The 15,716-nt window shown below is 44.3% G+C and overlaps 1 protein-coding gene across 4 annotated transcripts in view; it reads right to left on the bottom strand.

The window, feature by feature from the left end:
• The window catches only part of TAF7L (TATA-box binding protein associated factor 7 like), a 224,037-nt gene that overhangs the window by 172,761 nt on the left and 35,560 nt on the right, over window positions 1-15,716 (bottom strand). For all 4 annotated transcript variants that reach the window (XM_056540862.1, XM_056540861.1, XM_056540863.1 and 1 more), the window contains 2 exons: window positions 2,403-2,476; window positions 2,194-2,272 (listed from right to left, as the gene is read on the bottom strand). In XM_056540862.1, the coding sequence (XP_056396837.1) occupies window positions 2,194-2,272; window positions 2,403-2,476 (153 nt within the window). The remainder of the gene's footprint in view (window positions 1-2,193; window positions 2,273-2,402; window positions 2,477-15,716) is intronic.

Genomic DNA, 15,716 nt, shown 5'->3' with positions numbered 1-15,716 from the left:
TGGAGCTTTTGGCACCACTCCGACAGGGCCTTTGACACCCATGTTGATGCGAAGAAGTGTAGAAGAGAAGAGCCAGCTGCTTCAGAAGCGAACTTCGCTAAAGATTCTACCTTCTTGTCCGCGGGCTCCTTGAAGGCCGCGGCATCTGCTAGAGGCAGTGTAGTCGCTTTAGAGATCCGGGAGATTGGTGGATCCACAGAGGGAGGGGAAGCCACCTTAGCGACAAAGTCCTTGTCAAATGGATAACGTTCTTGAATTGTCTTGATTCCCGGAAATCTCTTGTCTGGATGTTTCCATGCGGATTCCAGAATGTCATCAAGGTCAGCGTGAGAGCTGAACCTTGCTCACAGTGCTAAAACTGAACATACATGCCCCCTCAGAGTGCCACTGCTCCCCCAGAATAAAGTCCAAAGTAAAAATCCATTCCCAGTAAGCCAGCCCAACCTTAAAAGATGGGCCAGAAACAGGGGGTCTCCAGCAGTTGCAAGTCCGCTTACCTGAGGAGAAAGAGGGAAAGTACTTACCTCAGTCAGAAGAACTTACCTAATGAAGTCTTCAGTGAAGTCTTCAGTCAGCTTTAGTTACCTGCATCACGCCTGGCTGCTATGCGCGAGCGAGGCGAGCAGGAAAATAGGGGGACCCGGACCCATGAGGTACCACCCAGGCTCTGACCGTTGGCGAGGGGGGGTTAACAGCGCATATACGCAATGTCTCTGCCCCCTTACTCGCAATGGGGAAACAGTGAACCGCAGTTCCTGAGTCCCCACCTGAAAACAGAAAAGAAAAAGGAATAAAAACTAACACGTCCCGATACTAGGAAAACAAAAAACAGAAGACCAGGTCTGGAGCAAACCAGACCCGTCCACCTCCTTCAGACACTATGCTTAAACTGACTAGCTCAGAGCCTGAAGGCGGGTATATCCTGCTGAGAGGAGCTGACTTTTTTTATTACCATAGTGTCACACCTCCTAGAGACAGCAAGATACACCCACGGTCTGTGTCCCCCAATGGAGCAGATAGAGAAAAAAGTTTCTCAGATTAACCACAGTTCTTATCTACTATACACAGAAATGGTATTCGCCTTGAATATAACCTTTAATTTATATCTTTAAGGCGTAGTTCCTGCCTTATCCTAACACCGAGCTTAGAGAGACGCAGTCTGGGATGTACCTTAAAGGGGTACTCCAGTGGAAGCTTTTTTTTTTATCAACTGGTGCCAGGAAGTTAAACAGATATGTAAATTACTTCTATTTAAAAATCTTTATCTATCCAGTACGTATTAGCTGCTTTATACTACAGAGAGCATTCCTTTCTTTTTGGATTTCTTTTTTTTTTCTGTCCTTGGTGCTCTCTGCTGACACCTCTGTCCATTTTAGGAACTGTCCAGATTAGAAGCATATCCCCATAGCAAACCTATCCAGCTCTGGACAGTTCCTGACATGGAAAGAGGTGTCAGCAGAGAGCACTGTGGACATACAAAAAAAAAAAAAAAAATCCAAAAAGGAAAGAACTTATAAAGTAGTATAAAGCAGCTAGTTATTACTGGAAGGATACATTTTTTAAATAGAAGTAATTTACAAATCTGTTTAACTTTCTGGTACCAGTTGATTAAAAACAAAATGTTTTCTCTGGAGTACCCCTCTAAAAAATCCGGGGCACATACACGAAACTTACTGAGTGTTAGAAGGTTGCCTTGGTAACTGTGTTGCCATTGGGAGGTGCGCTAGTGATGTAATTTCAAGTCACAAATGAAAGCCATGCACACAAAGCTAAGCCAAACAAGTAGCTTTATAGCTTTAGCCAATTAGCCAAAGAGCTGGAGTTTGCCTGAAGTGTACATTTAGCTGCTTAAATTTTCTTTAAATCATCATCTCAGCTCAAGGGCCCCAAAACGGGTCGAAGCACAACTGGCATCACTGGGTCCCAACAGATCCAATTGACTTGAATGGGGTTAGTCGTGCATACACAATTTTTTTTCCCCCCTGAAGCTCCAGTTGTTCCAACAGAATTGCCAACTGAGCTACATATACCGGAGCATGGCAGCAATGTGAACGAGCCCTTACTCTGTCTATGGCAAATCTATTTAGCTTTGTTTTATTAGAAGACATGAGCTTTTTTCTTTAATCTTATGTAATTAAAATTCAATAATATATTATATATATCACATTTTATTTTTATTTTTTTTAAACTTACAATGTAACTCAATTGAAAGTCTGTCTTTTGCATTTACATTGCCAGACTGCACCATCCTTCTTACTGTTGACGCATATTCCTAGAAGACAAAATAATATGGTATATAGAGATATCATTAAAAAAAAATAAAAAAAATAAAAAAGTATAATATTCAACAAAAAAATCAACAGTACCAAAAGCCATCCGTGTAAGGAAACACTGCACTTTACCTGAGGGAGCCTTAAAATGAACTGGCTTTCTAATTCATGGGGAGCATCATCTTTGCTACGTGATGTCTTTTGTTCTATGAGAAACAAGTAAAATGTATGGTGAGTAACATGCCTCCAAATCCTTTAGATATCATAAGTGTCATAGTAGACAACAACAACCACTATACAGATCCCAGATTTGACTTTTTCAGTATAAGCCTGAAAAAGAGGTGATCTTATAGGTGTTGTAACATTAATCTTTCAACTTTTTCTATACTAAGCTTTATATGCCAACAGCTATATGTTATGAAAGGTATGATAAGGCACCACCAGCTTATTCTGATCCAAGACCTACTTGTGCAGGGATTTGTTGGGATTGCTGTTCATTTATCCTGGGCTGGCAGCCTGGGCAACTACTTGCACGTAGGGTGGTCCCCGGTGCGGTCTTACCATATATATATATATATATATATATATATATATTTGTGTGTATTGGAACTAAACCATCAATTTCTGGGTGCTTTTTGACATATGTTTGGGGTCATTGTCCTGCTGGAAGACCCAAGATCTCGGACACAAACCCAGCTTTCTGACACTGGGCTGTACAGTGCAACCCAAAATCTGCTGGTAATCCTCAGATTTCATGATTCCTAGCACACATTTAAGCCCCCCAGTGCAGCAATAACCCCAAAACATCAATGAAACTCCACCATATTTAACTGTAGGTACTGTTTTCTTTTCTTTGTAGGCCTCATTCCATTTTCGGTAAAAAATAGAATGATGTGCTTTCAAAAAAAGCTCCATCTTGGTCTCATCTGTTCACAAAACATTTTCCAAGAAGGATTTTGGCTTACTCAAGTTCATTTTGCAAATTGTATTCTTGCTTTAGTATATCTCTGTGTCAGCAGTGGGGTCCTTCACGGTCTCCTGCCATAGTGTTTCATTTAATTTAAATGTCGACTGACAAGGATGCTCCCTGAGCCTGCAGGACAGCTTGAATATCTTTGGAACTTGTTTGGGGCTGCTTATCCACCATCCAGACTATCCTGCGTTGACACCTTTCATCAATTTTTCTCTTCTGTCCATGCCCAGGGAGATTAGCTACAGTGTCATGGGTTGCAAACTTCTTGATAATGTTGCGCACTGTGGACAAAGGCAAATCTAGATTTCTGGAGATGGACTTGTAACCTTGAGATTGTTGATATTTTTCCACAATTTTGGTTCTCAAGGCCTCAGACAGTTCTCTTCTCCTCTTTCTGTTGTCCATGCTTAGTGTGGCGCACACAGACTAACAATGCAAAGACTATGAACTTCTCTCCTTTTTATCTGCTTTCAGGTGTGATATTTTTTTTATATTGCACACACCTGTTACTTGCCCAGGTGAGTTTAAAGGAGCATCACATGCTTGAAACCATCTCATTTTTCCACAATTTTGAAAGGGTGCCAATCATTTTGTACAGCCCATTTTTGGAGTTTGGTGTGACATTATGTCCAATATGCTTTTTTTCCTCCCTTTTTTGGTTTAGTTCCAATACACACAAAGTGAATAAACATGTGTATAGCAAAACATGTGTTACTGCAATCCTTTTCTGTGAGATATACTTCCAACTTTCTTGAAAAATTTCGGGGGTGCCAACATTTACGGCCATGACTGTATACACACACACACACACACACTATGGATTTCATGCTATGAAATTAACTATGGCCATTGTGTGGCTATTGTTATATTAAGAAATAAACTTCTACTTAGCATCTTCCTGAGCTGCAGCGTGACGGTCATCCACAAAATCATCTGAGCCCCATGAGTCATACTGCAGCTCAGCAAACCACTAGCCGAGGCAGGATATCGCTGTGGCCGGCTATTTTCTGAGCTGCAGTATGACACATTGGGACGTCACACTGCAATTCAGGAAGACGATCGCATTGGGGGACCGGAGAAGGACTAAGGAGGCACTGCAGGAGCACTGGAGATAAGTAGATGTTTATTTATATTTGTATCCCACACAATGGCCAGAAATACATTTTACAGTAAAGTAAAGCAGATACAATGTTATTATTTCTGTTTTATCTATTTACAGAAGGCTTCCCACAACAGTGCACTTGATTTACACTGCATAATGTTCAGTATGTCTGTGCTGGCGGCGCCTCCTGTAGTACTGCTAAAAAATTAAATGCGAGGTAAGCATGTGAGTGTTTACCTCAGAATTTTTCTGACTAGTGGCGTGTTCTCGCTTGCAGCATTAACTTCTGCACAAAAAGACAGAAAATATACTCCTTTCCTACACACTCCTCAGAGTCAGACACTGAAGGAAGGATTGGCTTTAAAGGAAAGGTGTGCGCCCTCATTTGAGGGAAAGTATGAGTGCAGATCTCGCAAATGCGCCACCCTTGTATCCAATTATTGTACCTCCTTTTCCGCCTCTGATCTTGCAAATGCACACCAGCGCCGCCTGTCAGATTTTGCACATGCGCACCTGTGCCACCTATCAGATCTTGCACTTTCACGCCTGCGCCGCCTCAGATCTTGCACAAGCGCACCGCTTCACTGCAGTCCTCAGGAGCGAGAGCTGAGAGGCAGAGAAAGAGGTTCGGCAATAGGATACATACAAGGGTGGGCCAGACAGTTGAAAGATGCGTGTTTTCCTGGGCACAGCGCTGCTCTCTCTCTCTATCCATACCCCGGGTGCCCCGCTCTCTCTCTCAATACCCCAGGCGTCCTGGCCCCCGACTTTTGAGAACATATTCCTGGGTTAAAACAGAAAATACAGTAGGAAATTTTTTTTTTTTTTATAAAAGTTTGACATACACAAATGTGATATCAATAAAAATTACAGATCACGGTGCAAAAAAATTAGCACTCATACCGCTGCTTATACAGGAAAATGAAAAAGTTATAGGTCATCAAAATAGATGGATTTTTAACATACTAATTTGGTTAAAAAGTTTGAGATTTCATTCATTCATACAATATCATTCTAATCGTATTGACCCACAGAATAAAGAACCGGTCATTTTTACCGTAAATTGTACGGCATGAAAACAAAAACTTCAAAAATTTGAAAAATTGCGGTTTTCTTTTAAAATTTCCCCACACAAAAATAGTTTTTTGGGTTGTACCATACATTTAATGCGCTGGTTGCGCAATAAACAAGCCCTGATACTAGTCTGTGGATAAAAATATAAAAGTTAAGATTTTTAGAAGAAGAGGAGGAAAAACGAAAATGCAAAAATTAAATTGCCCTGGTCCTTAACCCCTTTAGGACTGAGCCCTTTTTCACCTTAAGGACTGACCCCTTTTTTGCTATTCTGACCACTGTCACTTTAAACATTAATAACTCTGGAATGCTTTTAGTTATCAATCTGATTCCGAGATTGTTTTTTCGTGACATATTCTACTTTAACATAGTGGTAAAATTTAGTGGTAACTTGCATCCTTTCTTGGTGAAAAATCCCCAAATTTGATGAAAAAAATGAAATTTTTGCATTTTTCTCATTTTAAAGCTCTCTGCTGGTAAGGAAAATGGATATTCAAAATATATATATTTTTGGATCACATATACAATATGTCTACTTTATGTTTGCATCATAAATTTGATGTGTTTTTACTTTTGGAAGACACCAAAGGGCTTCAAAGTTCAGCAGCAATTTTCAAATTTTTCACAAAATTTTAAAACTCAACATTTTTCAGGGACCAGTTCAGTTTTGACGTGGATTTGAAGGGTCTTCAAATTAGAAATACCCCACAAATGACCCCATTATAAAACCTACCCCCCCCCCAAAGTATTCAAAATGACATTCAATCAGCATTTTAACCCCCCCCCCCCCCCCCCCCCCCCGAAAGTATTCAAAATGACATTCAATCAGCATTTTAACCCTTTAGGTGTTTCACAGGAATAGCAGCAAAGTGAAGGAGAAAATTCTAAATCTTCATTTTTTTTACACTCGCATGTTCTTGTAAACCCAATTTTTGAATTTATGCAAGGGGTAAACGGAGAAAATTTATACTTATATTTGTAGCCCAATTTCTCTCCAGTAAGCACATACCTCATATGTCTATGTAAATTGTTCGGCGGGCGCAGTAGAGGGCTCAGAAGGGAAAGAGCGACAAGGGGATTTTGGAGAAAACATTTTTCTGAAATGGTTTTTGGGGGGCATGTCACCTTTAGGAAGCCCCTAGGGTGTCAAAACAGCAAAAAAAAAAAACACATGGCATACCATTTTGGAAACTAGACCCCTTGGGGAACCTAACAAGGGGTAAAGTGGACCTTAATACCCCACAGGGGTTTCACGACTTTTGCATATGTAAAAAAATATATTTTTTTTTTTACCTAAAATGCTTGGTTTCTCAAAAATTTTAAATATTTACAAAGGGTTAAAGCAGAAAATACCCCCCCAAAATTTGAAGCCAAATTTCTCCCGATTCAGAAAACACCCCATATGGGGGTGAAAAGTGCTCTGCTGGCACACTACAGGTCTCAGAAGAGAAGGAGTTACAAATTTTGCTCTGGGGCATGCCGCATTTAGGAAGCCCCTATGGTGCCAGGACAGCAGAAAAAAAAAAACACATGGCATACCATTTTGGAAACTAGACCCCTCGGGGAACGTAACCGTGTTACAGTGAGTACTTACACCTCACAGGTTTTTTGAACAGTGGGCCATAAAAGTGAAAAATTTGATTTTTTTTGCACTATATTGATAGTGTTACCCCAAATGTTTCATTTTCACATTGGGTAATAGGGCAAAAGGCCCCCAAAATTTGAAGAACAATTTTGTCTGAGAAAAAAAAATACCCCATATGTGGATGTAAATTGCTCTGTGGACGCACTACAATGCTCAGAATAGAAGGAGTGAAAATTTTGTTGAAATTGAAGTCGGGGTCATGTGCATTTATAAAGCCCCCAAAAGCAAAAAAAAACACATGTGACACCATTTTAGAAACTACACCCCTCAATGAACATAACAAGGGGTACAGTGGGAAATAACACCTCACAGGTTTTTTGAAAAGTGGGCCATAAATTGAAAAATTTGATTTTTTTACAGTAAAATGCTGGGGTTACCCAATTTTTAAGGGGTAATATGAGGAATTGTGTTACAAATTTTGGAGGGCTTTTTCCCCTGACTATGAAAATACATCCACATATGGGGTAACGTGCTGGGTGGGCGCACAACAAGGCTCAGAAGTCATAGAGGTCACTTTGTATTTGTGGCCTACGGCATATCAGTAGTTAACAGTTACATACACTCCGAGGAAAATACAAAAATTAAACACCCACATGTGACACCATTACAGAAAGTACCCACCCTGAGGAATGGGTATAGGGGTAAAGAGGACATTTTGAACGCACGGGTGTTTCCTAAATTTATTTTCCAGGAATGGATGATTGGTAGCTTTTGAAAATTGCAACTTTCAACCTATGCTCTGCTTCATTTTTCTGGTAACAACTAACATGTGACTCCGAATTGTCGCCTGGAAATACGACAGAGCTCAGCGAGAACTCTTTGCATTTGAGGCGGATGTTTGTTACGGACCTAACAGTTACATACATTCAGAGGAAAATACAAGAAAGGAACACCCACATGTGAACCTATTACAAAAACAGTACACCCCCTAGGGAAGGTGTATAGGGTGAAGTGGAGATTTGGAACAGACAGGTGTTCCCTTCATTTATTTTCCAGGAATGGATGAAATGTACTATGGGGGGGGAAAGAAAATTGCAATTTTAGTACTGATATGCCAATTATTTTCCCAGAATGATGACCCAGAGTACAGCCAAAAGTAAAAATGATGCCCGCCCCAAACCCTATACTCTGAATCATCATTCTGGGAAGGGGATGTGTGGGGCCGTCCCTATTCTGTTACCTCAAATGCGCAACCCGCTCAGGTGGGGAGAGAGCGTTGCACATTTGAGGCAACTGCAAACCTCCAATGCTGTTGGCTCTGTGTCCCATGACCCATTTTTAGGGGGAATAAAAAAGATATTAGGGGTATTGGGGAAAATGTTTTTTTTTTTTTTTTGGGGGGGGGGGGGGGGTTTGGTATAAAATTTGGAAGACAATGTACTCTGGACTGGTACATGGGAGTCAAATTTCGGGGAATGAAAATTAGGGCATAGGATGGAAAATTTAGTACTCCATGGAAGTGTGATACTCCCTGAAGCAGCCTATGCAGAGGCCCGGATGATTGGGGCAAGTGTCACATTGAGTGGTGGTGTCCTTCCGAATCACCCTCTTGCGACACACTCTGCATTTCTTCTGAGATCGTCCCTTCTTTCCAGTGTGGGGGATCACACCTGGAAAGTGTTGGCCAGGGACGATCCGGGCGCCCAATTTGGCCACCCAATCACAACTGTACTGAGGGGAGTGGCCACAAAATGCCATCCCCCAGTACAGCACGGATGGTGATTGGTGGTGTATACACCACCACCAGTCACCATCTATATCCGGGTCACAGGGTCACACGTGACCCTGATGACTCGGAACCGCTGAAGAATGCTGGTAAGTAGTTACCGACGTTCTGCAGCGATGGCAGGTATAGGAGGTTCTCCGGACCTCCTCCGGCACACTGCCGGGATGTCTGCTGATTGAAATCAGCAGACATCCGGCTCCGATCCCCGCCCGGCGAGCGGCGCGGAACGGAATTGCAGCACATCGCTCGTGTGAATTGATGAGCGATGTGCTGCGATCGTGGACATGGGGGGGTCCTGATGACCCCCCTGGGCGATATGCCGAGATGCCTGCTGAACGATTTCAGCAGGCATCCGGCTCCGGTTCCCAACCGGCTAGCGGTGGGGACCGGATTTTCCATGGGCGTATGGATACGCCCTGCGTCCTTAAGGACTCGGAATGCAGGGCGTATCCATACGCCCTGCATCCTGAAGAGGTTAAGGTCAAAATGAGCTTGGTCCTTAAGGGGTACATCGCAGGAAAACATTTTCTTTTAAATCAACTGGTGCCAGAAAGTTAAAAATATTTGTAAATTACTTCTATTAAAAAAATCCTAATCCTTCCACTACTTATCAGCTGCTGTATACTACAGAGGAAGTTCTTTTCTTTCTGAATTTCCTTTCTTTCTGACCACAATTGCTCTCTGCTGACACCTCTGTTTAGGTCAGAAACTGTCCGGAGGAGGAGAGGTTTGCTATGGGGATTTGCTCCTACTCTGGACAGTTCCTAAAATGGACAGAGGTGTCAGCAGAGAGCACTGTGGTGAGACAGAAAGAAAATTAAAAAAATAAAATAAATAACTTTCTCTGTAGTATACAGCAGCTGATAAGTACTGGAAGGATTGAAATTTTTTTTAATAGAAGTAATTTACAAATCTGGAAGGGGATTGGAGAGGCTCTTACCAATCTGTTAACCCGCGGCCTGAGCTGCCCAAATGACACCTACACCCACGGTGTCTGGCAAAAATACAATAGATAAAGAAATTGGGGCTCAAAGGTCTGTGAATATTTTATATAAAATTTTATTTGTAAAATGTATTTATATATCAGACAGGAGGCTCATATCTTATGCATTAATCTTTCTTTTTAATGCTCATAGCAGAAATTACAATATTTACCGTTAACGTATTTAATAGAAAAATCATAAAACTACGACTCCCAGCAGTCCCTTGTGATCCTCCCACCAATGCTAGCCCAGCTGGCTCCTATATAAGGGACTGCCTAGGGATACTCCTCCTCTTTCCTTCTGCTGGCGCCATTTTCTTAGAGGCGTCTCCTTCTTCCCCTGCTTTTCCTGGGGCGGCCCCTCTCCTCGTGCAGGAAAGGCGGTTAGGGGGCGTGCCTGTAGTGGGCGCTGTCTCTTTCCTCCTATTACAGAGCAGACGGACGTCGTCTCTCGAGACTACGGCTGCACACTCTGTAATAACCAGTGCTCCTCCTCTCCGTATCGCCATTCTGGCGCGAGCGGTGAGGAGTTCAGTGCCTGCTGTCTAGTGCATACTGTGCCTGCGTTAGTTCAGTACCTGCTGTCTAGTGCATAGTGCCTGCGATAGTGCCTGCTATTATGGAAGGTATAGAGGACACCACAAAAGAGGCATTAACCCCTGAAGCCTCTCAAGGATCTGATTAGCCACTCAGTACAAGCAGCCCTGGCCATTGTACCCACTACATCTCAGTGTGCCCCTGTTAAGGACCAGGCTATAAAAAAGGGAAAAGCCCCTTTTAAACGAAAACATATCAATGTTGCTCTCGACTCCCTGGCAGGGGAAGTACAATTCATGCGCCAGGCAGGACCCCACACGGCCTGCCAATCCTCGCATCCTGACACGGACCCCACTCGAACCTTGGGCCTCAAGGAGTATGATCACAAGAGGCGGAAAGTCCTCTAGACGGACTAAGCCGGACTCATATATTGACGCCTCAGATGAGGATACGTCGGATGAGTCTGGGGGGGGATGCTAACCCTGACTGACTAGATGATGCGGGGATCATAGCGTCCTTGCAGGATGCCAACCCTGAACCATAGGGTGAAACTATTTTAGAGTCACTGGGACAACCATTTTTCAGTCCAGACGCTATCTCACACCCACGATCCGGGGACTGGACTCCCTTACCCCAGGTGTCCAACTATCTAGAGTTTTGGACCTGCCGTTCCTTGGACAGATCCAACAGGAACAAACTATAGGGCTGAATGCCCCAGGCCTTATGGCCTATGAAAAAGGTGGCGGATACTCCGGGGGTAGACCCGGTGCTCATGAAGTATCTGACTAAATCCGGCAAGTATGCCAAGAAAGGAATTGAACGGTCCTTTACAGCGCTCCAAGATCGCATCTTGGACCTACTAGGCCCACTGACTAAAATCCTCAACTTGTCAGAACACGCGGCTGCCTCTGATCAACCGGTGGACTTAGTCCAACTTAGGGGCTGGGCACAACATGCCATATGTATGCTTGGCTGTGCCAACACTACCTGTTCCACAGAAAGGCGCAGGTCTATATTAATGAAATTGGAGCCACAGCTCTCCCATCTAGCGGAGAACGAGCCGGGACCCTCGGCTGAGGGTTTGCTTTTTGGGGATGATCTCAAACAATATCAATAGATTTGTGGGCCTCTTCACGAGTCTGGATAAGGCCCAGACTTCCCTCAAAAAAGCAGGAGTTTCCATGAAGGTTTTCCAAAAGGCCGGCAGCACTAGAGGCCGGGCTGCCGGCCGCAATGCTTATTATAGGGCCTACTCTAGACCCCCTGCCCAACATTACCAACAGGCACCTCCAGAATACCCGCTGCCGATTGCACAACCTGCTCCGCTCTCCCCCCACGCGGAAGACCTTGGAGAGGACGAGGTGGTAGAGGTGAGTACCAACTGGTGAGTACGTTGACACAGTCTCATACACACACACCGGTGGGGGGCAGGCTGAGGTATTTTACCCATGCCTGGTCTGCGATTACGGCAGACGTTTGGATTCTCAACGCGGTGGCAGGGTACCGCATAGAATTTCAGTCTCTGCCAGTCTTGAATATAATCCCTCAACCTATTCAGTTCTCAACACAAAATGCAAAACTCATAGACAAAGAGCTTTTAGAGCTCATATCAAAGCAAGCGATTCGAGAGGTAGATCCCTTGTCTCCCGGGTTTATCAGCAACCTCTTCTTAGTCAAGAAGAAGGATGGCGGTTATCGAGCGGTAATAAATCTAAGGGATTTAAATCAACACGTGACGTATAGTCACTTCAAAATGGAGGGGATCCACCTGCTTCGAGACCTTCTGTGGCCAGGGGACTGGCTAGTGAAGGTCGACTTAAAAGGACGCGTACCTTACCGTCCCGATGCATCCTTCCTCACAAAAATTTCTACGGTTCCTGTGGAGAGACAGAATGTGACAATTCACTTGCCTACCTTTCAGATTATCGTCGGCCCCATGGTGTTTCACCAACCTGCTAAAACCGGTGGTGGCAGCACTGCGCAGCAGAGGGGTGCGTTTAATAATTTACCTGGACGGCCTGCTCATCATGGCGGCCTCCAGGACTCAGGCCATACTACACAGGCAGTGGACTGTTTCCTTGCTAGAGGAACTGGGTTTCCTCGTTAATCACAAGAAATCGGTACTCTCTCCAGCTCAGGAGATGGAGTTTCTGGGTTTCCTGGTGGATACCAATCAAGCTGTCTTGCGTTTACCCAAATCCAAGTTAGCCTTGATTTGCAAAGAAATCAGGGCAGTTTTACGCAAGGGTCAGGTGTCGTTGAGAGTTATCTCACGCATAGTAGGCCTGTTAGCCTCCATTCGGGCGATCTTTCCGGCCCCACTTCATTACCGAGCCCTCCAATGGCTCAAAATCCTCCATCTCCATCAAGGCCTACGTTATGCGGACGAGTTGTACCTTTGCCCGGATTCGGAAGACGAATTGCGATGGTGGCTTTGCCATGCCGTCGAATGGAACGGCAAGGCGATCTTCAATTCCAGCCCAGACGTCATCTTTGAGTCAGATGCGAGCAGTCAAGGCTGGGGGGCTCGTTGCGGGCAATCTTCAACAGGCGGGATATGGTCCGAAGAGGAGTCTCTTCTCCATATCAATGCCTTGGAACTTCTAGCGGCGTTCTTCGATATCAGGAGTTTCCTACCTCAGAAGTCCAACTGTTGCGTGTTACTACGTTTGGACAATGTGGCGGCGGTGCAATACATCAACCGCCTAGGAGGTACGAGGTCCAGAATTCTGGCGGACATTGCGTCCGATTTCTGACATTTCTGTCTCTCTCGCGATATCATCCCCATAGCGGAATACATCCCAGGTGTGTCCAATTCTGTGGCAGACTGGAATTACCGATATGTCATCGACTCAAGCGACGGGATCGTTCAGTTTTTCTGGCATTTGGGGTCCGTTACATACGGATTTTTTTGCCTCTTGCCTCAACCGGCAGCTACCCCCTTTCTACAGCTGAAGGCCGGATCCAGAAGCGTCAGCAGTGGACGCTTTTCGTCAAGTCTGGCCGATGGGGACGAATTACGCGTTCCCGCCGTTTCCAATGATTACCAGAGTTCTCCTTCAAGTAGCGAATCAGAGGGCGATGGTGGTTCTGGTCACTCCCTGGTGGCAGTCCCAACCATGGTTCCCTCTTCTTCTGGGGATGACTATCGATTACCCCAGACTGCTCCCTCATTTCCCTCAACTTCTCGCAAATCCGACCAAGGGTCTTCATCCCTTACTTCTGGAGGGCAATCTTTCACTCCTTGCGTGGTTGGTTTCGGGGTGCCCGTCTCTGGTAGCGACCTTTCACAATCGGCTAGAGACCTCCTCACCTTGGCCTGGGCCCCAGGGACTAGATCGGCGGATCGATCAGCCTGGGCCCTATGGGTACGTTGGTGTGATTAACGACAGGTTGATCCCGTTCAGGCACCTATCCCCATGGTAGTTAACTACCTAGCTGAGTCGTGAAAATCCTATAGTTCCCTTAATGTCTACAGGTTGGCCATTTCAGCGTATCATTGTCCTGTGGATTCTTTGCCGGTCGGCAAACACCCCTTGGTGTGCCGCGTTTTGCGCGGAGTAAAATTTAAACGTCCACCCCATCCTCGATATCAAGCCACTTGGGATGTTTCCCGGTTACTGGATATGTTTTCCTCTTGGGAAGACAATGAGGCTCTTTCCTTGAAGTTCCTGTCTTTTAAGCTGACAGTTTTTTTGTGCCTCGTATCTATCAAACGGGTGTCAGATGTTAGAGCCATGGATGTTTCTAGACGACAGTTTTCGCCAACTCGTGTTCAATTCTCAGTTGTTCGTACGACTAAGACGAGAATTCAATCCGTCTTTTATCCCTATTTTCCATCACATCCTCGTCTTTGTGTTGTGCATTGTCTTCAGACTTATGAGACACATACAGCGTCTTTGAGATCGACTGTCACCAGCTATTCATTTCTTATGTTAGGCCTCATCTTCCAGTCTCTTCGGCCACTCTGGCCAGATGGGTTCGCTCGGCTATGGATTTGGCGGGTATTGACCTATCTTTATTTGGCGCCCACTCTTCTAGAAGGTCTATGGCCACTAAAGTGGTTACTTCGGGAGGCTCTCTTTCTGATCTTTTACTGGCCGCAGACTGGTCTTCGGAAACGACCTTCAGTCTTTTATTTCAGACCAGAGGAACACGTCTCCATGTCGGTCTTGTGAATTCTACATATCTGTCGTGTTTAACCCTGTCATGCTTGTTTCAGCTTTAAACTTTCATAAGATATGAGCCTCCTGTCTGATATATAAATCGAGATTTTCCTAGCTTGTGATGGAAAATATAAGTTATATGAAGACAGGAGGAGATTATCTTCCCTCCAACCCTATCATGGTGTTATTTTCTCTTTTACAGGTTATTGAAGAGGAGACGTTGTGTCTTCCACATGGAGGCTGAAGAGTTCTTGAAGTATTCTTCATTTGTTCCTTCTGTTCCTGTTGGACCAAGTGATCGCGCTCCTGTTGGTCGTGGTCCTGTTGGTCGTGGTATCCGGAGGCACGGAGTCGGAGCTGTGCCAGTACTTCGCGATTCCAGTTGCTGTTATGAGGATCGCATAAAGAAAGAGGAGTATCCCTAGGCAGTCCCTTATATAGGAGCCAGCCAGGCTAGGATTGGTGGAAGGATCACAAGGGACTGCTGGGAGTTGTAGTTTTATGTTTTTTATGCAAGGGACCCCCGCGGTCAGACATTTTATCCCCTATCATTTGGATAGGGGATAAGATGTCTAGGGTGGCCTTTAAAGTAAGATCTGGAAGACCAAGAAAAAAAAAATCAGACAGAACTGCTCACAGGATTGTGAGAAAAACCATTCAAAACCCACGTTTGACTGCACAATCCCTCCAGAAAGATCTGGCAGACACTGGAGTTGTGGTACACTATTCCACTATAAAGAGATACTTGTACAAATACGGTCTTCATGGAAGAGTCATCAGAAGAAAACCTCTTCTACGTCCTCACCACAAAAATCTGCGTTTGAACTTTGCAAATGAATATATAGACAAGCTTGATGCATTTTGGAAACAAGTTCTGTGGACCGATGAGGTTAAAATTGAACTTTTTGGCCTGAATGAGCAAAAGGTACGTTTGTAGAAGAAGGGGGAACAGAATTTAATGAAAAGAACCTCTGTCCAATTGTTAAGCATGGGGGTGGATCAATCATGCTTTGGGGTTGTATTGCAGCCAGTGGCAAAGAAGGAAAAATGGATTCAATAAAATTTCAGCAAATTTTGGATGCTAACTTGATGCCATCTGTGAAAAAGCTGAAATTAAAGAGAAGATGGCTTCTACCAATGGATAATGATCCTAAACACACCTCGAAATCCACGGGGGATTACATCAAGAAGTGTAAACTGAAGGTTTTGCCATGGCCTTCACAATCTTCTGACCTCAACAT

Source organism: Hyla sarda, chromosome 9 (assembly GCF_029499605.1).
Source record: "Hyla sarda isolate aHylSar1 chromosome 9, aHylSar1.hap1, whole genome shotgun sequence".
Classification (NCBI taxonomy): Eukaryota; Metazoa; Chordata; class Amphibia; order Anura; family Hylidae; genus Hyla; species Hyla sarda.
The sequence above is the reverse complement of the archived record's forward strand: the minus strand, read 5'-3'. Positions and strand labels throughout refer to the sequence as shown.